The sequence below is a fragment of the Wolffia australiana genome, chromosome 6, assembly GCF_029677425.1.
Source record: "Wolffia australiana isolate 7733 chromosome 6, ASM2967742v1".
Classification (NCBI taxonomy): domain Eukaryota; kingdom Viridiplantae; phylum Streptophyta; class Magnoliopsida; order Alismatales; family Araceae; genus Wolffia; species Wolffia australiana.
In genome coordinates this window covers 6,694,397-6,716,968 of record NC_135840.1, presented here as the reverse complement: position 1 = coordinate 6,716,968, position 22,572 = coordinate 6,694,397, and the positions used below count along the sequence as shown (strand labels likewise).

Below are 22,572 nucleotides of genomic sequence, written 5' to 3'. Positions count from 1 at the left end.
CAGACGGCGGCGTCGACGGCAACGCAGCGGGCGGCGTCGGCGGTGGCGAACGCGGCGCGGCGGCGGCCGCAGCGGCGGCGGCGGCCGGATGCGGCGGCGGACAAATTCGCCGCGGCGGGAGAAGGAGACGGGCGGCAGCATGGGCGGACGGACCACGGCGTCGTCCGCGGTCACGCGGTTACGTGGATGCCACCATGGAGTCCACCTATGCGCCACGGTGGCATCCGCGTCACCCTTTGACCGGCGGTGGGGAAAAAAATTTGGACGCCAAGTGGCGATGTCTCATTCGTCCGGGCTATTTTTTTTTACAAATTTGAAAGCTCGGGCTACTTTCTTTACAAAAGTGAAAGTTGGGGCTCTTTCATAGTATTTGCCCTAAAAAATATTATGGGAGAGAAAGAAGGCCAAGGAAGAAAGAGGCCAAGGAAGGAGGGGGGGGGGGATTGTGGGTTCAGCGAAATGGGAACGGAGGAGACGAGGGACGTGCTGAAGAACGTAGATTGGAAGACGTTGGGGGGTGGGAAGGAGTCGACGGGGGCTCCCGTGGTGAAGAAGAGGCTGCCCAAGAAGCTTCGACGGGTGCCCGACTACTACTTCCTCCCCCGGATGTCCACCTTCTCTGCCCTCGCCCTGTCCGCTGCCGTCTGCGCTGCCGGCGTCGGAGCCGGGATGCTCGTCGAGGTCTGGATCAACAAGAAGATCGAAGGTCCATCTCTCTCTCTCTCTCTCTCTCTCTCTCTCTCTCTCTCTCTCTCTCTCTCTACCTCCCAGTTTGTCTGTCAATCTGTTTCTCTCTGGTTATATCTCACTCTCCCTCAATCTCTCTGTTTATCTCTTTCTCTAACTCTGTCTCGCTCTCCCTCAATCTTTTTGTTCATCTCCCTCTCTCTCTCTAACTCTGTCTCACTCCCCTCTCTCTTTCTGTTCATCTGCCTCTCTCTCTTACTCTGTCTCACTCCCCCCCTCAATCTTTCTGTTCATCTCTCTCTCTCTCTACCTCTGTCTCACTCCCCCCCCTCACCCTCAATCTTTATGTTCATCTCCCTCTCTCTCTAACTCTATCTCACTCCCCCCTCAATCTTTCGGTTCATCTCTCTCTCTCTCTCTGACTCTCTCACTCCCCCCCTCAATCTTTTGGTTCATCTCTCTCTCTCTCTAACTCTGTCTCACTCCCACCCTCAATCTTTATGTTCATCTTCCTCTCTCTCTAACTCTGTCTCACTCCCCCCCCCTCCATCTTTATGTTCATCTTCCTCTTTCTCTAACTCTGTCTCACTCCCCCCTTCAATCTTTCTGTTCATCTCCCTCTCTCTCTCTAACTCTGTCTCTCTCCCCCCCTCATTCTTTATGTTCATCTCCCTCTCTCTCTAACTCTGTCTCACTCCCCCCTCATTCTTTTGTTCATCTCCCTCTCTCTCTAACTCTGTCTCACTCCCCCCTCAATCTTTCTGTTCATCTCTCTCTCTCTCTCTCTCTCTCTCACTCCCCCCCTCAATCTTTTGGTTCATCTCTCTCTCTCTCTAACTCTGTCTCACTTCCCCTCAATCTTTATGTTCATCTTCCTCTCTCTCTGACTCTGTCTCACTCCCCCTCAATCTTTATGTTCATCTCCCTCTCTCTCTCTCTCTCTCTCTCCCCCCCTCAATCTTTTTGTTCATCTTCCTCTCTCTCTAACTCTGTCTCACTCCCCCCTCAATCTTTCTGTTCATCTCCCTCTCTCTCTAACTCTGTCTCACTCCCCCTCAATCTTTCTGTTTATCTCTGTCTCTAACTTGACCTCCCTTTCTCTCAACCTTTCTGTTAACCTCTATCTCTCTCTCTAACTCTGTCTCAATCTACCCTTAATCTTTCAGCTTAGCTCTAACTCTGTCTTACTCTCCGTCAATCTTTCTATTTATCTCTGTCTCTCTAACTCCGTGTCACCCTCCCTCAATCTTTCAGCTTAGCTAAAACTCTATCTCACTCTCCTTTAATCTTTCAGTTTATCTCTCTTCCTCAATTTTTATATTTCTCTCTCCCAGTCTATCTCTTAATCTATCTCTCTATACTTCTCTCGCAATCTACTTATATCTTTCTACCTACTTATCCATGCATCTAACTCTCTATTTGCCATAGAATCTTTCTTAGCTCAATCCTTCTTTACCTCGCTTTTACTCTATCTCCCTGTCTATGTCTCTAACTATCTATCTCCCAGTCTATCAGTGTGTCTTTTTCTCTATAACTCTCTCCCCAACTATCATCTCTTTCTCTATCTATTCTTATTTATGTCTATCTATCAATATCTCTTTCTCTTGTCATATCAATGTCTCAATCCATCTCTCTGCATCAATCTTTCCCTTTAACTCTCTAAATCAATCTATCTCTTTCTTTGTCCATATCCATGTCTCTCTCTATCTCTCCTCCAATCCTTACATTTATCTCTCTATCTCTCTTTCCCTTAATTTCTGTCAATGTCTCTTACTCTTGTCTATATCCATGTCTTTATCCGTCGCTCTCCATCAATCTTTCCCTTTTTAACTCTCTAACTCCTCCATCAATCTCTCTCTTTCTTTGTCCATATCCATGTCTTTCTCTGTCTCTCCCGTAATCTCTGTTTATCTCTCAAACTCTCTTTCGGTCACTCAATATTTATCTATATCTCTATCTACCCAGCTATCCATGAATCCATATCTCTATCTACTCACCTATCCATGCATGTATATCTTTATCTACCCACCTATCCATGCGTCCATATCTCTATCTATCTACCCACCTCTCCATGCATCTATATCTCTATCTATCCACTCACATATCCATGCATCCATTTCTCTATCTTTCACTGTCTCTTTCTCTGAGCTCTGAACATGAAACGGTTTTCCGGAAATTGCAGAAGACGGAGGCGTCATCTGGGAATTTGACAAATGAAGGATGGCGATGCAGAAGTCCATCTCATTATCTTCTATCACAGCCATCATAGACCAACTTGCATGGTATAGTATTTTCTTGGAATGAATTTTTTTTCTCAGCCAGGGATGAACTGTGGTTTTTTACATGGATGAGTTCACTACTAGAAACTGTTCACAACAGATATGAAGGGTATATGCGGGAAGGAGATCAATCTAGTTTATATATCTCCAGAGATAAAGAATATTTCTAGAGAGAGACATCCCGAGATCACAGTTCTTTAGTGAAGATGGTCAAACAATTCAGGGTTAGCGAGAGTAGCGCATCTCTCTCTGAAGAGAGAGAAATAGGCGAAATTGCAGCCGCCCAGAAAACGAGATCGAACAGTTCAGGTCCATAAGTATAAAGTATGTCTAGAGAGAGACATCCAGAAACGATATCAACCCAGAAAGAAAGGGTCAAACAATTATGGGGCAGAGCCAATGGCGCATCTCTATTTATTTGTTTTTTTTGAAACTTTGAATTGTGATCACATGCCCATGCAGTGGTCACTAACGAGGATTTCCCAGGCGGTCACCCATCCTGGTACTGCTCTTGCCCAAGCACGCTTAACTTCGGAGTACTAATGGCGCATCTCTATTTTGTGAGAGAAATAGAACACTACATCACACAGAAAAAATGTCATTGAAGTATATCTATGAAGGTATAAAGAGCATGTCTAGAGAGAGACATGTGGAAATTACATCAACCCAGTAAAGGACGTCAAATAGTTGAGGGCCAGAGCTCTGTGACATCTCTCTCAATAGAGATAAATAGGACCCAGTTAAAGGAGGTATAATTGTTCAGGCCTAAAGCTATAAAGTATAATCCAGGTATAAAGAGCATGCCTAGAGAGAGGCATGTGGAAATTACATCAACCCAGTAAGGAGTATAAAAAGATTAGGACCAGTGCTGTAGAGCATCTCAGTATGACCTCTAGAGAGAGTTATATGCCTATGTAATACCTGCCAAGACATAAAGGTCAAAACTGTTCAGGGACAGAGCTAGGAATTATCTCGCTACATATATTTATGTTATAATGGAAACTATCATCGCTTGTTGGAGGGAGAGCAAGAATTGGAGAGAGCCATGGCCTTCAGCATGTTGGAGAGGGCGGCATCGAGAAGAGGGTCGGCAAGCAAGGCCTGCTTGAAGCAGGCGATGGCGTCCTCCCAATGGGCTTCTGCCACGTGGACGAGACCCAGGTTGTTCAAAGCAGGGGCATAACCTGGGCACAGCTCAGTTGACTTCTCCAGCGTTGACCTGGCCGCTTCCAGCTGCCCCTGCTGTCGGTACAGATTTCCCAAATTAGATAGGATCCCCGGTACGTGCCGAGCCACCGCTAGTGATAACGCCCTTCTATATGCCTTCTCCGCCGATGCTGCTTCTCCTGACAGCTGCAGGGATGTGCCTGAGGCAGAAGTTGGCACGTGCCCCACAAGTCAAAATCACAGTCAAAGGGCATTTTGGGAATTCCATCACTTTGTTCTTTAGATTATGTACCGAGGTTGGTCCAGGTATAGCTGCAATCTTTGCAGCGAGAAACTGCAGCCTTCAAGAACTTCTGTGAGTCTTTCAGCTGCAGAGTGCAGAGGCTGTGCAAACCCAGCTGATGCCACTGAACAGCATCGTCCGGATCCACCTCAATGGCCTGGAGATCAGAATTTAGATAAAAAAAAATGTTAAAATTGCAGGCACAATAACATGAAAATTTGGGGAAAAAAGCCCAGGAACGTGCTTCAAGTCAAACAGGGCCGGCACTAGCTCGTGTTATGCGAAAAAAATGATGTTCAAAAGGGATTTTTTGTAGGAAATTTGAAATAAACTAGGCCATGGACCAGCTTCAAGGAGAAGCGGGCCGGGGACTTCAGTTTGAGGGAAAAAAAGAAGTTAAAAAAACAGATGACTTATTGATTAGAATGTGGGAAATAAACAAAGCTAGTAACCTGCTTCAGGGAGGAACGGACCTGGAACTTGGGTTTGTGGAAAAAAAAGCTGTTTAAAAATCAGATGACTGATTGGTGGAAATATGCAAGCCTGGTAACTTTATTTAATGAGGACAGAGCGCGGAACTTGGGTTTTGTGAGAAAAAGATGACTTTAGAATAGCAGATTAAGACTTCTTGGTGGAAAATTTTGAATATTTAATGTTGGAAACTTACAAAAGCCTAGTAAACTCCTTTAATGAGGTCAGGGCCCAGAAGTTGGGTTTTGCGAGAAAAATGAACTGTCAGAAAAGCATATTAAGACTGATTGGTGGAAAATTTTGAATATATAATAAGCACGGAAACATGATCCAAGTAGCGGACAGGGCCTGGAACTTGTTTTTGCGTCTAAAAATGATGTTCTTTAAGAAAAAAAAAAGATGTTGATAAGCAGATGACGGCTGATTGATGGAAATTTTGGAAATTATTAAGCTAAGGAACCTGCTTCAAGGAGGACAGGGCTCGATCTCTTGTTTCTTCTAACGCTGCTTCCTCAGTTTCAAAACCCATGGAGATCTCATGATGAGCTTGATGGGCCATCGCCAGCCCAGCCCAAGCAATTGGAAGGTCAATAACCGTGGGTTCTCCCTCCTTAAGAATCGATGTCATTTCGTCTACAGCCCATGTCAGACCTTGATCAGACGGATCCTGTGAACGTTCAATATTCTTGATGCGAAGAAGAGCTACAGCATATCGGGTGGACATGATGTTGGGCTCCAATCTTGCTGCCTGCGTAACCACGTTAGACTGTTTAATCTCAAAAAATAAATAATAAATAAATAAATTCCAGATTGGCCAGAAGTTTCAAAGAAGAGATAAAAAAGACAAGATTGAAACTAAAGAAGTGGAGATGGGCATTATGTGTAATTCCCCTTCGAATTTCCCACTGCTGTAAATGGGGGAACCCCCAACCTAAAGTTTGAGTCAGACTTTAAATCGATTGACCTTGGGTGGATTTCTACAGGTAGATAAAGAGGTGAGGATATCATACATGCTCTAGGCATCTTCTCGCACTTTCGTGATCACCGAGGACGTAATAAGCATTTGAAAGATTAACCCAGATTGTTCCAACTTTGGAATCAGCCTTCGTAGCTTCTATAAGGCACTCCTTGGCAACATTAGCAGCCTCAACTTGTTCGGTGGAAGCTCCTTTGTTAGCACCGGTGCCAGGACCTGAAATACATTGAACAAGAGTGATTGCCTTGTGTAATATTTTTTCACCTGTCGTCTTCAAAAAAATTAGCTGGCTACTCAAATCAAGCCGCTAATAAAAATACCAAAAAATCATTTCTGGAGGATGATTCTGTGCGAAGGGGGGAAAAACTCAGTGGACAGAATTCAACTTTCACATTCTCTTAGCCAGACGACCATTAATTAAATTTCAGTGTATCAGGGGAGAAAGAGAGAAAAAATGACTGACTTAATCAATGCATTACTTTTACTTGTATTTTTTTTCCAGGCTAAGGGTACATAAAAGTTAGAGACAAAAGAAATAAAAGGAAAAAAATGGCTGATAATACTTTCTCCTCTGCAGAAAATTACAATTAAACCGGACACTATGAAATGCTCCTCTATGAGCTGAAGCAGGATAGCGGACCTGAAATGACCGATCCATATCTACACAAAAGCATAGCTGCATAGTTGACTAGAGCAGCCGGATGATTTTGATCCTTGAAAGCAAGTTCTTGGAAACATTTAGCTGAGAGCTCCAAATTGCCACTGAATTATTTAAAAAAGGAACAAGTTATAGGGGAAGAACTCACTAGGGTACAAATTACAACGTAAGAATTTAAAAAACAATTTTCGGAACCACATAGCAGCTTTTGGGCAACAAAAACAGCAAGAAATAGGGTCGAAAAAATTGAGAATAAAACACTTCATTTGATTGAGGGCAACTGCGTGTCTAATACAAAACACTTAATTGGACCTATATGTTAGATGGATAGATCCATACCCAATAGGCTTATCGGATCTATACGTCCAATGCTGATACGGTCGTATCCAGTAAAGAAAAATAAAGAAAGCGAAAGATAAGAAAAAGTAAACAATAGGGAAATGTCTCGTCTGCCAACAACCATTACAGTGAATCCATAGTGTCCTGTAATCTCATAGATACAGAAAGTTTGAATGTGAAGATTTGACTTGACGAAGACAAGTTGATCTTATGTTTACACCCCCAACCCTAAAAAAAACGTTAACAATCGATCTAAAAATTATACATTTGAATAAAAGGGCAACAAAATTACATACCTTTGAAGATAGGCTGTGCCAAGATTCGCAAGGGCATCCACGTTGCCAGGACAAACAGACAGCACCAACGACAGAACAGAAATTGCACTCTGAAAAAGGGAGAAAAATGATCAGGTAGTAAGATGAAATAACCAAGAAATTCATGTACAATAGTCCAGGTAAGATATTTCTTTACACGTAATCTGCCTGTCCGAATAAGAATCTGGCCAAGAGTGCTCCAAACGCCACTATTTCTGGAATCAGCAAGCATGGATTCTTTTAACCTCAGACGAACATCTTCCAACTCTTCTGGTTCAAGTTCTTTACTGGAACCATCACCGATCCCGGCTTGCATGATGCACTATTGAGATGATAAACATACACGGTCATTCTTCATGAAGTGTCAATATGGACAAATAAAACTAAAAATACTTACAGTACCAATAATCTGAAATCACCTGAGCTTGGTGCAATTGCACTAAAGAAAGAAAACCAGGGCGTCGATTTTCCTCCTCGCATCCAAGTAGGACCTCTGATGCTTTGTCGAATGCTGACGCTGCCTAGCATGTTAAAGGAGAAAAGGTAGATCAGTGAGTTCCTCAAAACATTTACCATCAAGATAATTGTTCTACACGGGAAAATTTCATAAAAAAATAATACAATGGTCTAAAAAATTACTTTTTGTGGTTGATTTAACCTCTGATACATCAAGCCGAGCAGGAAATGGCTGTGCGCATTTTTGGGCATCTTCCTTGTGACATGAATGAGACCCTGCAGATTTCGGTCACAAATATAAATTTTCCAAAATCACTGAACAGTAAATGAAAATCTGGAAAACATGATTTAAGGAACACGAAGTGTAACAAACTAAAAGGTGTAAACAGAATTCAGAATGAGGTCTGGAAAAAATAATGGCAAAACATTATAGACACGTGCGCTGTTCTGCCAAACCCAAAACTAGCGGACAAAAGTAATAGGATAACTGTTTCTGTTGACATTATTGTCTCCTTTCCTTTTTCTTTTCTTCTTTCTATTATTAGCTCCTTTCTATTATTAGCCCAATTAAGGGCCCTTTCTATTATTAGCCCATTAGGGCTCCCTATAAAACCCCTTGTAATCTCTTTGTTTGGGTATCAAGAATTGTTCTTTCTTCTTGTCTTCATGGTATCAGAGCCCTAACCCTAACCCTAATCCGGGTTCCTGGGCTCGACCGTAGCTCCAATCTCTGGCGTTTCTACATTCGCCACGATCTTGAGCTCCTTCTCCTTCCAGTTGGCTACCTGCTCCTGGCGGCGCAGCTTCTTTCCGGCCACATTTCCGGCTTCCCGCACCGCGCTCCCTCCTCGGCTGTGCTTCTCTCTCGGCAGCGTACGCTTCCCTCTCGACCGCGCGCTCTCCTCTCGGTCGCGGCCGCGCTCCCTCCTCGACTCTTCAGCCGCGCACGCAGCCAATAGCCGCGGGCATTCCTGCAGCCGTGTGCTCCTCGTGCGACACTTCATTCTGTGATCAAGATGACGGAGCCTGTATCGGTTTCCGGTGTGACGCCAGCATCGACGCCACCCAGTGTGGGTCAAACATCAAATGCTTCGGAGGCACCTCTTGAGTCGGGGAATTGGTCGGCTTCACCTGGACCGTTTTCTCTGCCTCGGATGCCTCCAGATGGGATGTTCACCGGCTTTAACCTTCTTCAGTGGCAGAAATATGTCCAGATTACTCTCAAGGGACGATTGATGCGTCATTTACTTGAAGAAGGGCCTTCCAAGACAGACTCCAAGTACTATGACTGGCTAGACGTTGAAGGGGTGGTCCATCGATGGCTTTTGGATAGTATTTCACCGAGTATCAAGGGTGAATTTCTGTCTCTTGAGTCTGCCCGGGCCGTGTGGGAAGCGGCCCTTGACAGCCACTCCAAGAAAAATAATATTGCCACACTGTATGAGCTAGTGCATCGGGCCACCAATCTGCGTCAAGGAGACAGGACGATCATGGAGTACAGCACAGAACTCATTTCTCTGTGGAATGAGATTGATCACTACATGCCTCCGGACCCTCACTCGGTGGATCGCAAGTACACTCTTCAACTTCGGGTTTTTCAGTTTCTTATAGGACTTAACCCGGAATATGAAGCGGTACGGGCTCAGCTTATACACCGAGAGAAAGAGCTTTCCTTCAAGGATGCGCTTCGCAGCGCGAGAATTGAAGAATCTCGCTTTCAGCAGTCCCAGACCCCGGCTTCTGCACTTGTAGCACATTCGTCTTCCTCCACGCGCTCCTCGGTGACGACCACATCGACTGGAGCAGGAGCTTCGTCTCGTGGTCCATCTACTCAGACTGAGGAATCCTCCAAAGGTGATCCTTCCCTTTTCTGCAATTACTGCAAAAAGCGGGGTCACTCCAAGGAGACGTGCTTTAAGCTTCAACGGAAGCGAACACAACAGAGCAATCTCGCTACGGTTGCACCTTCTGTCAACCAAGTACCGATACCTGGTCAAGTGCCTCTATCCTATGGTCTTCTTCCAAGTGGAGCGTCTTCGGCGAGTGCTTCTCTTCCCGGCTTTACACCTGAAGAAGTGGAACGTCTTCGGCGATTGCTTGACCCTCCAGTCGTGGGCTCGTGCTCTCTAGCTAACGCGGGTATGTCCACCATTCCTTCTCCTCCTCCTTCACCATCTCCGTCGTCATCATCATCCACTTGGCTTCTTGACTCTGGTGCCACTGCCCACATGACACCCAATCCTAGAGCTTTTGTGACCTATGAACCCGTTTCCGGCTCCTCCAAAGTTAAAACAGCTTCCGGTGATCTTCTCACTGTGGCTGGGATTGGTCGTGTGTCTCTCTCTCCTTCGATGAACCTCACTAAAGTCCTTCATGTTCCACGGCTTGCTCATCATCTTCTTTCTTTATCCCGCCTTGTTCGTGATCTGAACCAAGATCTTACATTCACTCCTAATACCTGTTTTTATCGTGATAAGGTGTCGGGGAGGACGATTTCCATTGCTGAGGAGCATGAGGGTCTCTATCTTGTTCGATCTCCTTGTCTCCCTCGCTGTTGCTGTCGCTGCAGTTCCCCTTCGGCGTCTCATGAGCGTTTGTGGCTTCTCCATCGGCGCCTCGGCCATCCATCCTTTGCTACTCTTATCGTTTATTTCCAAAACTTTTCCAAGGCCACTCTGTGGACCGCTTTGTTTGTGATGCTTGTCGAATTGCTAAACATCATCGTACTACGTATCCTATTTCTTCTTCCCATTTGACGACTCCTTTTGCTCTCGTTCACACCGACGTGTGGGGACCCTCCCCTGTTCATAGCACGTCCGGTGCTCGGTGGTTATGTATATTCATTGATGACGCTACTCGTTTCACGTGGGCCTATCTCTTGTAAAATAAATCAGAGATCTCCTTGTTATTCCTCAGTTCTACTCTCTCATTCAAACTCAATTCTGCACTTCTATCCCTCGCTTCCGCTCCGACAATGCTTGAGACTATGTCAATTCCACGTTAAGTACTTTCTTCCAAGAAAAAGGCATCATCCATGAAACCACATGTCCTTACACCCCCCAGCAAAATGGAGTTGCAGAACGAAAATTTCGTCACATTTTTGAAATGGCTCGGAGCCTCTTATTTCACATGCATGTGCCAAAGAATTTTTGGGCTGAAGCTGTCCTAACTGCCATTCATCTTCTCAACCGTCTTCCGTCTCGCGTACTTAACTACTCTACTCCCATTGATTGTCTCCAGCATTCCTTCCCCAACATTTCTCTCCGAACCAATCTTACCCCTCGTGTCTTTGGGTGCGTTTGCTTTGCTCCTAACCACCATCTTGGTCGTGACAAGCTTGATCCTCGGGCCATCCAATGTGTCTTCGTCGGCTATGCTTCTACTCAAAAGGGTTATCGATGTTATCATCCACCCTCTCGTCGATTTATTGTCACCAAGGATGCTACCTTTGACGAATTCACTCCGTATTACCCCTCTTCTTCTCCACCTTCTCCTTCTTTACCACCTCAATCAGATCCCCTTGAATTTCTTATTCTTCCTAACTCATCTCCCTCGTCACCAGTCCCAAGTCCTTCCTTGCCTGTTCCTCTCGAAGAGCCTCCATCTGATATTCCCATGAACACCTTGTCCTCTGATCCTCTGCCTGCACCAATCCCAAATCCACCTGTCCTTACTAAAGATCCATCCTCTGCTTCATCGAACCCTCCTGCAGAGTCCCCATCGGATCCCTCTATCCCACTATGTTGTGCCCCTTTACCTATACGCCGTTGCCCGCCAGAAAAACGCTATGGTATCACTCTTGCTCGTCGCAAGCCTCGTGTTCCTCCTACCCCTGAAGTTCCCTCATCCTCCTCATCCACTCCTCTTGAAAATCCTTCATTAGCACTTGTGTCTTGGCCCTCATCCTTCTCCATTGTATCCATTAGCCGCATCCATCTCATCTCATCGTCTTTCCCCATCCTACCACGCTCTTCTCACCTCCCTTGACACTATCTCCCTTCCAAAGACGGTGGACGTAGCCCTCTCTCTTCCTCATTGGCGTCGGGCAATGGAGGAGGAGCTACAAGCACTTGCCCTAAATGACACATGGGATCTGGTTCCACTACCGCCGGGCAAGCACTTGGTTGGCAGTCGTTGGGTTTATGCTGTAAAGCACAATTCCGACGGCTCTATTGAAAGGCACAAGGCACGTGTTGTGGCGCAAGGGTTCACCCAACAGTATGGCATTGATTATCAGGAAACGTTTGCCCCTGTGGCCAAGATGAACACTGTCCGGATTCTCTTGGCTCTTGCCGCCGATCGGGGCTGGATATTGCAGCAATATGATGTCAAGAATGCTTTTCTTCAAGGTGATTTGACTGAGGAGATCTATATGGCCTTACCTCCTGGATATGCCTCCTTAGTGCCGTCTACTCCGAGTTCAGTTGTTTGTCGCCTGAAGAAAGCGATGTACGGTTTGAAGCAATCTCCTCGTGCTTGGTTTGGCCGTTTCACCATGGCCATGAAGAACCGGGGATATCGTCAGTGTAATGGAGATCACACGCTTTTCTACCGTCATTCCACGTCCGGGGGAGTGGCTATTCTTCTCGTGTACGTGGATGATATTATCATCACGGGTGATGATACGGAGTCCATTACTCAGCTGGCTATGTATCTGTCGTCGGACTTTGCCATACGTCATCTTGGCCCATTACGATATTTTCTTGGTATTGAGGTGGCTTATTCTTCGAGTGGGATTTTCATCTGTCAGCGGAAATATACAGTGGATCTTCTTTGCGAGCTGGGAAAGGAAGACTCCAAGCCTATTTCGACACCGATTGATGTGAGTCATCGACTTGGTGCGGATGAGAATGAAGATCCGGCTGAGCCCGGACAATATCGAAGACTTGTGGGCAAACTGCTCTATCTCACCCACACCCGTCCCAACATTGCATATACAGTGGGTGTTCTAAGTCAGTTTATGCAGAACCCTCGAATGAGTCATCTTCATGCTGCCCATCGCCTCCTTCGTTTCTTGAAGGGCACCATTGGCCGTGGATTAATGTTTCGTCGTCACAGTGGTCTGCGTCTAAAAGTCTACACTGATGCCGATTATGCAGGATCTGTGGTTGATCGTCGGTCGACCTCTGGGTACTGCACCTTCTTGGGAGGCAATCTTATTACTTGGAGGAGTAAGAAACAGAAAGTGGTCTCTCGATCAAGTGCTGAAGCGGAGTTCCGTGCCCTTGCGCATGGTCTTTTTGAAGCACTTTGGATTACCCAACTGCTTCGTGAACTAAGGTGTCCGGTTTCTTCCCCTGTGACAACAAATCGGCTATCAGCATTGCTCATGATCCCGTCCAGCATGATCGTACAAAACACATTGAGATCGATCGACATTTCATTAAAGAGAAGCTTGAGTCGGGAAATTTCTGCACGCCATATGTTCCGTCAGCTGAACAGCTTGCAGACATCTTCACCAAAGGGCTTCATGCCCCTCGGTTTGAGGAGCTCTGTTCCAAGCTGGGTGTGGAAAACATCCACGCTCCAGCTTGAGGGGGAGTGTTGACATTATTGTCTCCTTTCCTTTTTCTTTTCTTCTTTATATTATTAGCTCCTTTCTATTATTAGCCCATTAAGGGCCCTTTCTATTATTAGCCCATTAGGGCTCCCTATAAAACCCCTTGTAATCTCTTTGTTTGGGTATCAAGAATTGTTCTTTCTTCTTGTCTTCAGTTTCAAAAAAAAAACCTAATAGGATATTACTAAAGCTCTGAGAGTACTTAACAAATCCAAATATATAAAGCTGCGGATGATGAATGGCTCGTGTCTTCAAATAACCGCCACAAGCCGTTTCTACTTGAGGCATTAAACAAAATCTAACAGCATAGGAAGCCAACGTGGAAGTAAAAAACTCACAGCTTTTAGATTGCTAACTTTTTCTTCACGCATAACTGCTGTGCCTTGACATGGTTGTTCAGACTCTGTATTAATTAGAATTTTCAAAGCCAATAAAATTTTCCATCAGCACTTTAAAAAAATTAAAATGAAATTATGCATCAGAAAATCAGCTTCGTATCTGAGATGTATACCTTCAATTTCCATCACATCAGTATCATTTGCATTTGAGACGCCTTTCACTTGGTTGAACTCTTCGTTTGTCTTTAAGGCATTTACACATCTGGTGAACATTAATTACATTTGTTAAGAAATCTGTAGATCGAAAAGTAAACAGTGATGAACCATCTAGAGGAAAAAAAAGAAAAAGTACAGAGAATGACATTACTCGCAGATAACACGTGACATAATTTGTTAAATATCATGCGTAGTTCTTATACTGAGGAAATAACATTAGTAATTCCCGCTGGGCCATAAGAGGGCTAGCCAGGCCCACCGTTAGGATGAGACTATAACAGAAGATAGCAGGACTGCAACAAAAGCCCACTTATGTCCCAAAACACAGGAATAAAGAAGAATGACACGACAATTGAAGGCCTTATTATATTTAAAAATCGCGTTGGATCTACAATAAGGTTGTTTATTTACAACTACAATGGAATGGTATACAAAGTCAACAGATCTCAACCAATGAAATTCTACTTATGCTATGAAGTACATCAGCAGGTGGTACAATCATACGTAGATGAGTTTTGTCTGGTACAACCACTCTATTGTCCACTTCTAATTCAAAAAAAATTGTCCACTTCTAATAAACATGATTGACCCAATTCTGGATCATCTTCTGGAATTATATAACTGTCAAAAGTGAGAACTGTTCATTGGAATTGTTAGAGTCCGAACACTCATAAGTTTGGGTTGACGCCAGCCTCCCCCCAAAATTTACTTGCAAGTTTCCCCGCAAAAAGTTCTCCACACCTACTCTTATACCACCTTTGACAATGGAAGGGGTCTTGAAGTACCAGGGAGCTACCACCTTCAGTATCTATTTGGAAAATTCGTGATAAACCTGTTCCACTATTTTTCCCAAATTAGATATTCCAGAAGAGTTGATGAAATTAATTGTCCATAGATGCAGAATTATTTCAGATCGTGAGACAGATCCAAGCTTGTAGCAGATACGGACCAGGAAAGATGAGAAGGCGGAGTCGAAGAAAGAAACGATACAAGGACAGATTAGTCCTCTTCTTCTTGTTGCAGAGGTATTCTGAGTGCTGGCCTCCAGCCGTAGCTGCCCCTGACAAATAGCTGCTTTCTTGGAAAAAGAGATGTCCTGGTCACTCCCTCTCCCCTTTTTTATAGGCCTCGCAATGTGCAACCACTTACCGTGGTCTCTTATTGGCGCAGTACGTTCTTTAAAAGAATGTATCACAGGGTGATTCAGCACTTGGGAGATCACGCAGAGAGCACTGAAAGGCTTCGAAGTGTCTATTTTAAGCTTGTATAGTGACATGAAGGTACGGTACTCAGATTTGAATGATACTGAACTTTACATTTTCAGAATATCTCGGGATTTTATTGTCTTTTTTCTTTGCCTTTCTGCAGCCAAGTCATAATAAATATATTTTCTATACTTTTCCTGATGTGGGCCAACTTAAGGTGTTGCGACAGTCTTTGTGACCACTTAATAGGATGTTTCTTTCTGCAAAGATGTCCTTTACATGCAAGGGGGACTGGATTTTGGTTTAGTGGCTGTACGCCATGTGCAAGAATACTTTCTCGGGTGAGATTGAAAAAAGTTGTCGATCGGAAGAAGTTCCTTTTTCTTTAAGTGATGCAAATGGGTCACGTGGAGTAAGAGGAACACATATCTGTATGTTTGTTTATTTAAGGTCTTATGAGTGGGCCATGTGTTTTAAGTGACTTATTTCCACTTGAGAACAAAATCACTTAACTTAATGGGCCCTCCACGTGTACCTTATTGGGTGACACTTTTACCAACTCGGAGAGAAAGTGATTGCACCTTTTGGTTCATTGGAAGAACCTTATCTGCCACAGGAATCTTTGGTCAGCTCTAGAGATGAGCATCAATGGAAGAGCAGCCTCAACCTTTTCTTATAAAGTGCATGTCTACCCCAATATGTTTGGTCATATCATGTTGACAGTAGCAATCGAGGAATTGTAATCACAGATAATCCAATGGAGCCAGCTTTGTCAACTTGCAGAATGGCTTGTTCCTCCCAAATGCCTTTTTTTTAAGAAAATCAGAATGGCTTTTATCCACAGCCCTCCGATACACCTTGAGCCAGCTTTGTCTGACTTCTGATGCTGCACTGGACCTGGAACAACATGTTTCTTCTCACTTCAATATATCACCAAATCCGTTAAAATATTTCTGTAAGTCCTGTGTCCACTCTATTTGTATATATGCTTACTTGAATCTGCTATATAGGCTGAGACTTAATGATTCTTGTTAGGCCAGGCCTAACCCAGTTATAACCTGTATTTGTACAGGCTTTGACGCACTAAAGTAATGATGTTTTTTTAACAAACTATAATCGTCAAAGTGTGTGTCTCTTTCTGAATGAGTGAGGGATCCACATTTCACATGGTATCAGAGCACTGACATGGTATCAGTGCATTGATGAGGAACGTCCAAATGCTAATGTAAAGGGAGAATGATGAGGTTGCGATATCCCCAGTATGCATTCATACAAAAACCAGTTGGTATATCACAAAGGCTGAAAAAGCATGTTAGCGAATGATACAAACCTGGCTGGTTTGTATCGGGGAGAAGACGGGAAGGGAGGGAGAAGGCACCCGGATGGTCGTCGGCATGCCGGGATGGACTACGGCAGGTGGGGGCAGGCGGAGTGGACGTTGCCTACGAGAGGGGTACAGCGGAATGGACATTGCCGCAGGGAGCCAGACACATTCTTGTGATACTTCTTGGCTACCCTCCTCAAGGGAAGGCTGCTCTATTTAAAGGGATTACAAAAGGTCCAAATGACCTAAATGCCCCTATTGGGCTAAATGATGAAAGAGACCTAGATACGTCAGGGCCGTATCAGCAAACTCCACCATGAGAGATCCAGATGCCCTAGTGAGCTCCAGAATGAGCATTTCTGTTATGGGGAGGGAGCTGCCTCTCCAAGGCTATGAGAGGGCTTTGCATCTAGTTCTTCCAAAGGTACAAGTCTCCATCAAATATAATGGCCTCAATCTCATGCACTAGAACCAGTATCTCGAGCTGTCTCTCAAGGGATGAGGATTACTGGACCATCTCACCAAGGTCGTTGATCCAGAACATCCAGATTACAAAATATTGAAGCAGGCAGATTCACTCGTTCAAGCCTGGCTCCTGGGAAGCATGGCTGCAGAGCGCCCAAAAGAATATATATTCTTAAGTCTACAAAAAGGATAAGGAATAACACCCATCAGAGCAGCACCAAGCGAGGTATCAACTGGAGCCTTTTAGCTTGGTAACTTCTGTTATTAACCTGATGCAGGGTGAGAATTATGAGTATTCAACAGAATCATTGACAATATGGAGGCAGATTGATCATTAACAGCCAATAAAAAATCCCAATTCCCCGGAAAGGCAGTCTGTTAAGAATGTCCTTCTTCATTAATTTTTTTATGGCCATCAAATATGTTGTATGAAACCTTGGGAGGTCATATTTTCCAGAGGGAAGGATTCCAAACCTTGAACCTACTTGCTGAACCTGGAAATGGGAGGCACAGCATTTGCTGTCAGGAGGAAGGATGTGAAGCAGAGGAAGACTGCCCTGACAGAGATGAGGGATAGAAATTCAAATTAGCCTGGCAATCAATCTGGCAAGCAACAGGGACGTTTGAAGAAAGGTGACAACAAAAACATCTAAACTGTAAAATTTGACAGCAAAGAAGGCATACCAAAAGAAGTTGCAGGAAAGGTGTATGTGGCTGCTTCTAAATGTCCTGAGAATATGATACAATTCCTATAAGAGTCTATGAAAAGAGGAAAAGTCAAGAGCAGAAAAGAGGGGTCAATGTCCTAGAGAGGGTCACTGGTCCAGGTGGCGCTGACCTGGCAGAGTAATTACTCTCTCTCTTCCTCATGTTAATTCGAAGAACACAATGTGGGTTATTGATTGCGGTGCAACCATATGACCCCTGATGTTTGTAAATTCCTCACATATCGGCCTAGTAATGGTCATAGACGAGTCTTGACTGAAGGAGGAGATATTCTATCTACTGCGAGAATTGGAGATATGGAGGTCTATCCTCTTGGTAAACTGAAGAATGTTCTGCATGGTCCACAAATCGTGGCCCGCTTTATATCTACAAAGAGACTAGTTTAAGATCTTCCTCATAGATTTTAGAATTGACCATGATATGTGTTATTTTTCGGACAAGGAGGTGCATCAGAGAATTGGATTTGTTAAGGCAGAAGACAAGCTACTATTTTTTTTAGGAGGAGTGGGCATCTTTCTTCTGCATCCACAGGCGCAAGCAAGATGGTGCGGGGAAGGTGCAACGAGCTGTCCAAGCTCTACTCTACAAATTTTGTTTTGGAAATCCATCTTCTGCATTGTAAAAAACTTGGTTTCCCTCTCTATGTTTTGGGGTTGAATATTGAAACTTTATTCTTCGAAGCAAGCTAACTTGCTAAGCATAAAGGGCCCTTTATACTATTGTGGGGAGAGATGCAATATCCCACTATACCCAATCACCAGTGATGTGTGGGGACCTAGCCCATTTCCAGGCTTGTTGGGTCACAGGTGATTTATCATATTTGTCAACAACTACATGAGGTTTCCCAAGGTTTATCTCCTCAAGTCAAATGAAGATATCAATTACATTGCAAAAATAATTATAGAAATGATCAAGAACCAATTTGGCAAAGTCATAAGCGATTCACACTTGATTAAGTTAAAACTTCTGAGGAAAGGTACTCACCACGTGAGGATAAATAATGACTAAACTTAGAATTTGAGGCACAAGTATTGATCATCGTGATAATTTTAAAGATACTCTGAATGTTCCCAAAATGAAATCCAATTTATCTATCCACATTAATTGGACAATAATATCCACATGAAAAAAAAATTGATGAATTTTACTAAAAATAGAGAATGGAATTAAATGCAACAAACAAGAAAGACGAAACCAGATTTTCAACCAAGAAAGGCTAAAAGTAGGTTGGATGAAATAAAGAAACATGAAAAGTGAACTCCATTGTATTTTTTTTAGAAATTCTATTCCATCGAACGCGTTTATTCCTTTCTTGAGTTCTTCCTCAATCTCTGTCCTCTTTAACAAACAACAGCTTGTCCTTTGTTATGATCCCCACGGAGATCTAACAATATCAAGAAACGGGACGAGGGATAGAGAGGAGAAAAAGAGAGATGGAAGCAGAAAGAGAGAAGAAGAGAGAGAGATTGGAGAAAAAACTCTCAAGAACCTCCGAATCGTGAGTTCTTGCCCTCACGAAAGCCGGATACAGCTACTCGTGTCAAGAAACCACAGGGTAATCATTCATCAAAAGTCCTTCTAATGACCTTACAAGGGGGTATTTATAACCCTACGATTTCAAAGAATCGGTTATCTCATCAGGACTCTAACATCCTTTTAATTTCAGAAGTAGGGTTCAATCTCTATCCGTTCTTATGGACTCTGGATGAATGCAAGAATAGGAAATCAAGCTAGGTGGCCCCCAGCTCCAATATTTCCTTGCTTATTAGGCCTTCTAAATCACATGAATAGAAAATAGCACAAAATCTGGGTCAGAAGGTAAGCAATGCCGCTTAAGAGCTGGGTTCTGAAGTGATCGTCCTTCGGTCAAGAATCTCGGCGAAAAACAGAGACGTGATCGAGGAAGGCTCAGAGATTACGGCCAAGGAAAGTGGAATTCCTACTGTTTTTCCACCCACAAACTCAGCTTTCCAGTCTGAGATTGATTCTGTCATAAATGGCAATATGAGGCTTATAGTCTTCCAAAATGAGCCTCTGATGATGAATTGATAGGACATAACTGTTTTTTGGGGCTTAACTAATATCAAAATCGAATTATACCCTTCAAAACAAATTTAGCAACTAATTATGAACGTCCTCTTTGCGATTAGCCCTCGCATTGATAATCTGGTTTTTCAGATTATCCGATTGATTCCCACAGTAAACTCATTCATATCTAGACCCATTACTTCAAACAGTTCTCCGATGAAAGTTGTTGTCGAATTAGAGGCCTACAAATGACAGTTGGTTCACAGATTTAACGAACAAAAACAACTTTTTTATCAAACCCATGAAAATCTTTTCATTTCGCACTGAATAACTGTAACTTCAGGCAGAGGCATGTTCACCAATTTCTTCAGGAAAGCGGTAAATTAGCTATGGTGAGGTTGGGCATGTCAGGAAGAAGTAAAGAGGATGATAGAACGAAGAAAACCTGGTCGATGAAGTTGGGAGGGGATAGATATCGTCGTAGTCGCTCTCTGCTGGTGCGACATTGAGGTCGGCGATCATTGGAAGCTTCCTCGGAACAAGATGATCTACACTTGTGATCGAATTACCCCACAACCCACTTTCTTTATTCGGTTTTTGCGCCATTGCCTTCGTCGATCTCGCCCTCAAAGACTTCTAATGATCTCTAGAAGCGAAGATACACTCCCTTATATAGAAGAATTGTAGAAAAAAATACAGTATTTTTTCACAACTATACTGTTTATTTATCTTGTTTAAACTTCCTTTGATGAAGACTTCTTTTGATAAAGTCAAAATTTATTCAACCCCTTAACTCCTCTTTCGAGGCCATTTTCCTAAATATGAATGAATTAGTTGTACTTAATAAAGTAATATTTTAATAGAAAATTGATGTAGCAAATAAATTACCCTTTAATTCTACCAAAACGTACTTATCGTGCAGAACTTTGCTGTGGTAATGATATGGTCTTTGATGAGGCGACTTTGCTATGGAAATTATAATGAATCTTCTTCATCCATCAGATAACCTGAATCTTAATCTTCATGGCTCCTAAAGTCGTGTCTTTTGCTCATCGCTACTGAATCTTTAGATTCATCTTTACTCCGCTCTTGAAGTTGCACCTTCGTTATCCATACGCTCCCTCTTCTTAACGCTCCTAAACTCGCGCCTGAATCTTAATCTTCATCTTCATCATTCCTAATGTCGCGACTGAATCTTCATCTGAATTGACTTTATAACATGAATCTGAATTGCCATTTAATTCATAACCCGCCCATAAATCTAGTCAATCACAATTAGCTTGGGCACTGTTGGATCAGTCTATGAGCATGACCTTTGGGTTGGTAGTGCCCAGCGCCATGTTTTTGCCATTAACTCATTAACCCATTAAGTCTTCTTTATAGGCCTTTTTCCCGAAATATGAGTGGTTTAGTTTGACTTAATAGAATAATATTTAATACAAAGTTGATTGGGAAGTCATTTCCCTTTTATTTATTCAACCAAAATGAACCTATCCCATGGAATTTTGCTGTGATAATTATAGTCTTTGGCAAGGCAAATTTACAAGATCAATACAAATCAACCACATTGAGCAAGCAAAATTCATCATACTTATGCTGACAATTAAACCATTAACGTAGATATTTTTTATCATATATACTTTTTGGAATTAAAAATGGAGATCCTTTTACACGAAAAAAATAATTCAAAAATTTATGGTGGATCAATTTATTACATGCTCATCATCACAATATCATGTAAACATTTCAGGGTCCAAATATGTGTTTAGGTGATATTAAGGACAGATTAATCATAATGTACGGTTTAGAAATTATGTTGATGGCTAAACATATCATTAACATAAATCACACTTAGGTCTGTTATTTTGAAGTCCTGAAACAAAAATCACTAAACACAACATCTACCTGAGTTTGAAAATCATGAGGATTTGACATGAGTGAATTTTTAATAGTTTCGAGTTTCGGCTCTACCATTATTATCTGATTCTTCCTCTCTGTTCCCATTGAGTCCATGCAATAATCAAGGTATTAATACATATAAATTTTATATGACTACCAAGCAGTAGATCCCAAAAAGCCCTTGATACAATTAGAGTGTGCTCACAAAAATCTCACTAACCACTAACATTTGAGCTTTGGGATTCCAGATCAAATCTTCAGATTTGAATGGCTGATTAAGAAGAAAGGTTTTTAATGGATAAAATGACAAAGTCGCCATAAAAATTAGTAGTCCTCCAAATTATTGAGATCTAAAGTATTATCTTCTCCTTGTAATGGTCATGTGCCACAAGAGATCAGCCACCAATGTGTCATTTTAATGAGGTCAACGATGAACAAAGTAAACTTTTCATGTAATGTCTTTTTATATTTCGTATGCTTCAATCAAATATAACATACAAGAATTTGTGGTACAGTGATGATAAATTTTTTTTTTCAATAATAAAATGATATATTTAAGATATTATTCATAATTAGAAGTATAAATTGGATATATATAATTAGACTCATAGATCATGAATGTTTGGAAAGCTTATTTTGCATGCAAATGGTTCTTTGGCTAATTCAAATCCAGGGCTGATGAAAAATTAATTTAGTTTTTACATCTCATTATACATTTACTTAACAAGAAAGTAAAATAAATCTAGTTACAATATATAAATTTAATAAAATATGAAGTAGAAAATAGTAAATGTTATTAAATTTCAGAATAGTGATGTCAGAAATAATAATAGCATAACATTGAAATACAGAGAAGATATTAAAATTAATAATAAGTAACAGAGTATATAATTTCAACATTGATATAGTTTTAAGAGAATGAAGAAAATATAAGATTGATATGATGAGTGAGCTATGTAATTATAAGATGCAGTTATAATATATCAGAATCAAGTTAGAGTCAATGGAAGAGAATTAATTATCCTAAAATATATTTTGGTGAGATGTTAGAGTATATCATTTTGACATAGATTGTTGAAGATGAAGTATTCACATAATATATATCACAAATAGTGAGTCCAATGACTAGAAGAACACTGATGATAATATCGTTATATACTACCATCTTATAACTGGTGATG

At 42.4% G+C, this 22,572-nt stretch overlaps 3 protein-coding genes across 5 annotated transcripts; 2 read left to right on the top strand and 1 right to left on the bottom strand.

Moving 5' to 3' along the window:
• The first annotated feature begins 419 nt into the window (after window positions 1-419).
• LOC144704441 (krueppel-like factor) lies at window positions 420-3,029 on the top strand. Its single transcript, XM_078576862.1, has 2 exons — window positions 420-706; window positions 2,870-3,029. Exons 1-2 carry the CDS (start codon window positions 460-462, stop codon window positions 2,902-2,904), a joined length of 282 nt encoding a protein of 93 aa, XP_078432988.1. The 5' UTR covers window positions 420-459; the 3' UTR covers window positions 2,905-3,029.
• An 869-nt stretch (window positions 3,030-3,898) lies between these two features.
• On the bottom strand, window positions 3,899-20,133 carry LOC144704440 (tetratricopeptide repeat (TPR)-containing protein). Of its 3 annotated transcripts, XM_078576859.1 has the most exons (14): window positions 19,938-20,133; window positions 17,423-17,467; window positions 17,213-17,290; window positions 13,702-13,790; window positions 13,529-13,593; window positions 7,814-7,906; window positions 7,594-7,695; window positions 7,332-7,496; window positions 7,157-7,245; window positions 6,504-6,625; window positions 5,898-6,079; window positions 5,348-5,635; window positions 4,426-4,573; window positions 3,899-4,333 (listed from the first exon to the last, which is right to left on the bottom strand). In XM_078576859.1, exons 1-14 carry the CDS (start codon window positions 20,096-20,098, stop codon window positions 3,972-3,974), a joined length of 1,989 nt encoding a protein of 662 aa, XP_078432985.1. In that variant the 5' UTR covers window positions 20,099-20,133; the 3' UTR covers window positions 3,899-3,971. The 3 variants fall into 3 exon arrangements, with proteins under 3 accessions (XP_078432985.1, XP_078432986.1, XP_078432987.1); XM_078576860.1 differs by lacking the exon at window positions 17,423-17,467; XM_078576861.1 differs by lacking the exons at window positions 17,213-17,290; window positions 17,423-17,467 and having other exon boundaries at window positions 19,938-20,132.
• Window positions 8,379-10,165, top strand: LOC144704430 (uncharacterized). Its single transcript, XM_078576849.1, has 2 exons — window positions 8,379-9,769; window positions 10,108-10,165. Exons 1-2 carry the CDS (start codon window positions 8,647-8,649, stop codon window positions 10,134-10,136), a joined length of 1,152 nt encoding a protein of 383 aa, XP_078432975.1. The 5' UTR covers window positions 8,379-8,646; the 3' UTR covers window positions 10,137-10,165.
• Window positions 20,134-22,572: the final 2,439 nt, after the last annotated feature.

Bases quoted from the DNA above. Each gene is read 5' to 3' on its own strand.
- LOC144704430 (XM_078576849.1), top strand. From the start codon at position 8,647: ATGACGGAGCCTGTATCGGTTTCCGGTGTGACGCCAGCATCGACGCCA. The intron at 9,770-10,107 runs GTATGTCCACCA...TATCGTGATAAG, and splicing joins GTGCTCTCTAGCTAACGCGG to GTGTCGGGGAGGACGATTTC.
- LOC144704440 (XM_078576859.1), bottom strand. From the start codon at position 20,098: ATGGCGCAAAAACCGAATAAAGAAAGTGGGTTGTGGGGTAATTCGATC. The intron at 13,594-13,701 runs GTATACATCTCA...TAATTAATACAG, and splicing joins TGATGTGATGGAAATTGAAG to AGTCTGAACAACCATGTCAA. The intron at 7,497-7,593 runs GTGATTTCAGAT...TCATCTCAATAG, and splicing joins TGCAATTGCACCAAGCTCAG to TGCATCATGCAAGCCGGGAT.
- LOC144704441 (XM_078576862.1), top strand. From the start codon at position 460: ATGGGAACGGAGGAGACGAGGGACGTGCTGAAGAACGTAGATTGGAAG. The intron at 707-2,869 runs GTCCATCTCTCT...CGGAAATTGCAG, and splicing joins GATCAACAAGAAGATCGAAG to AAGACGGAGGCGTCATCTGG.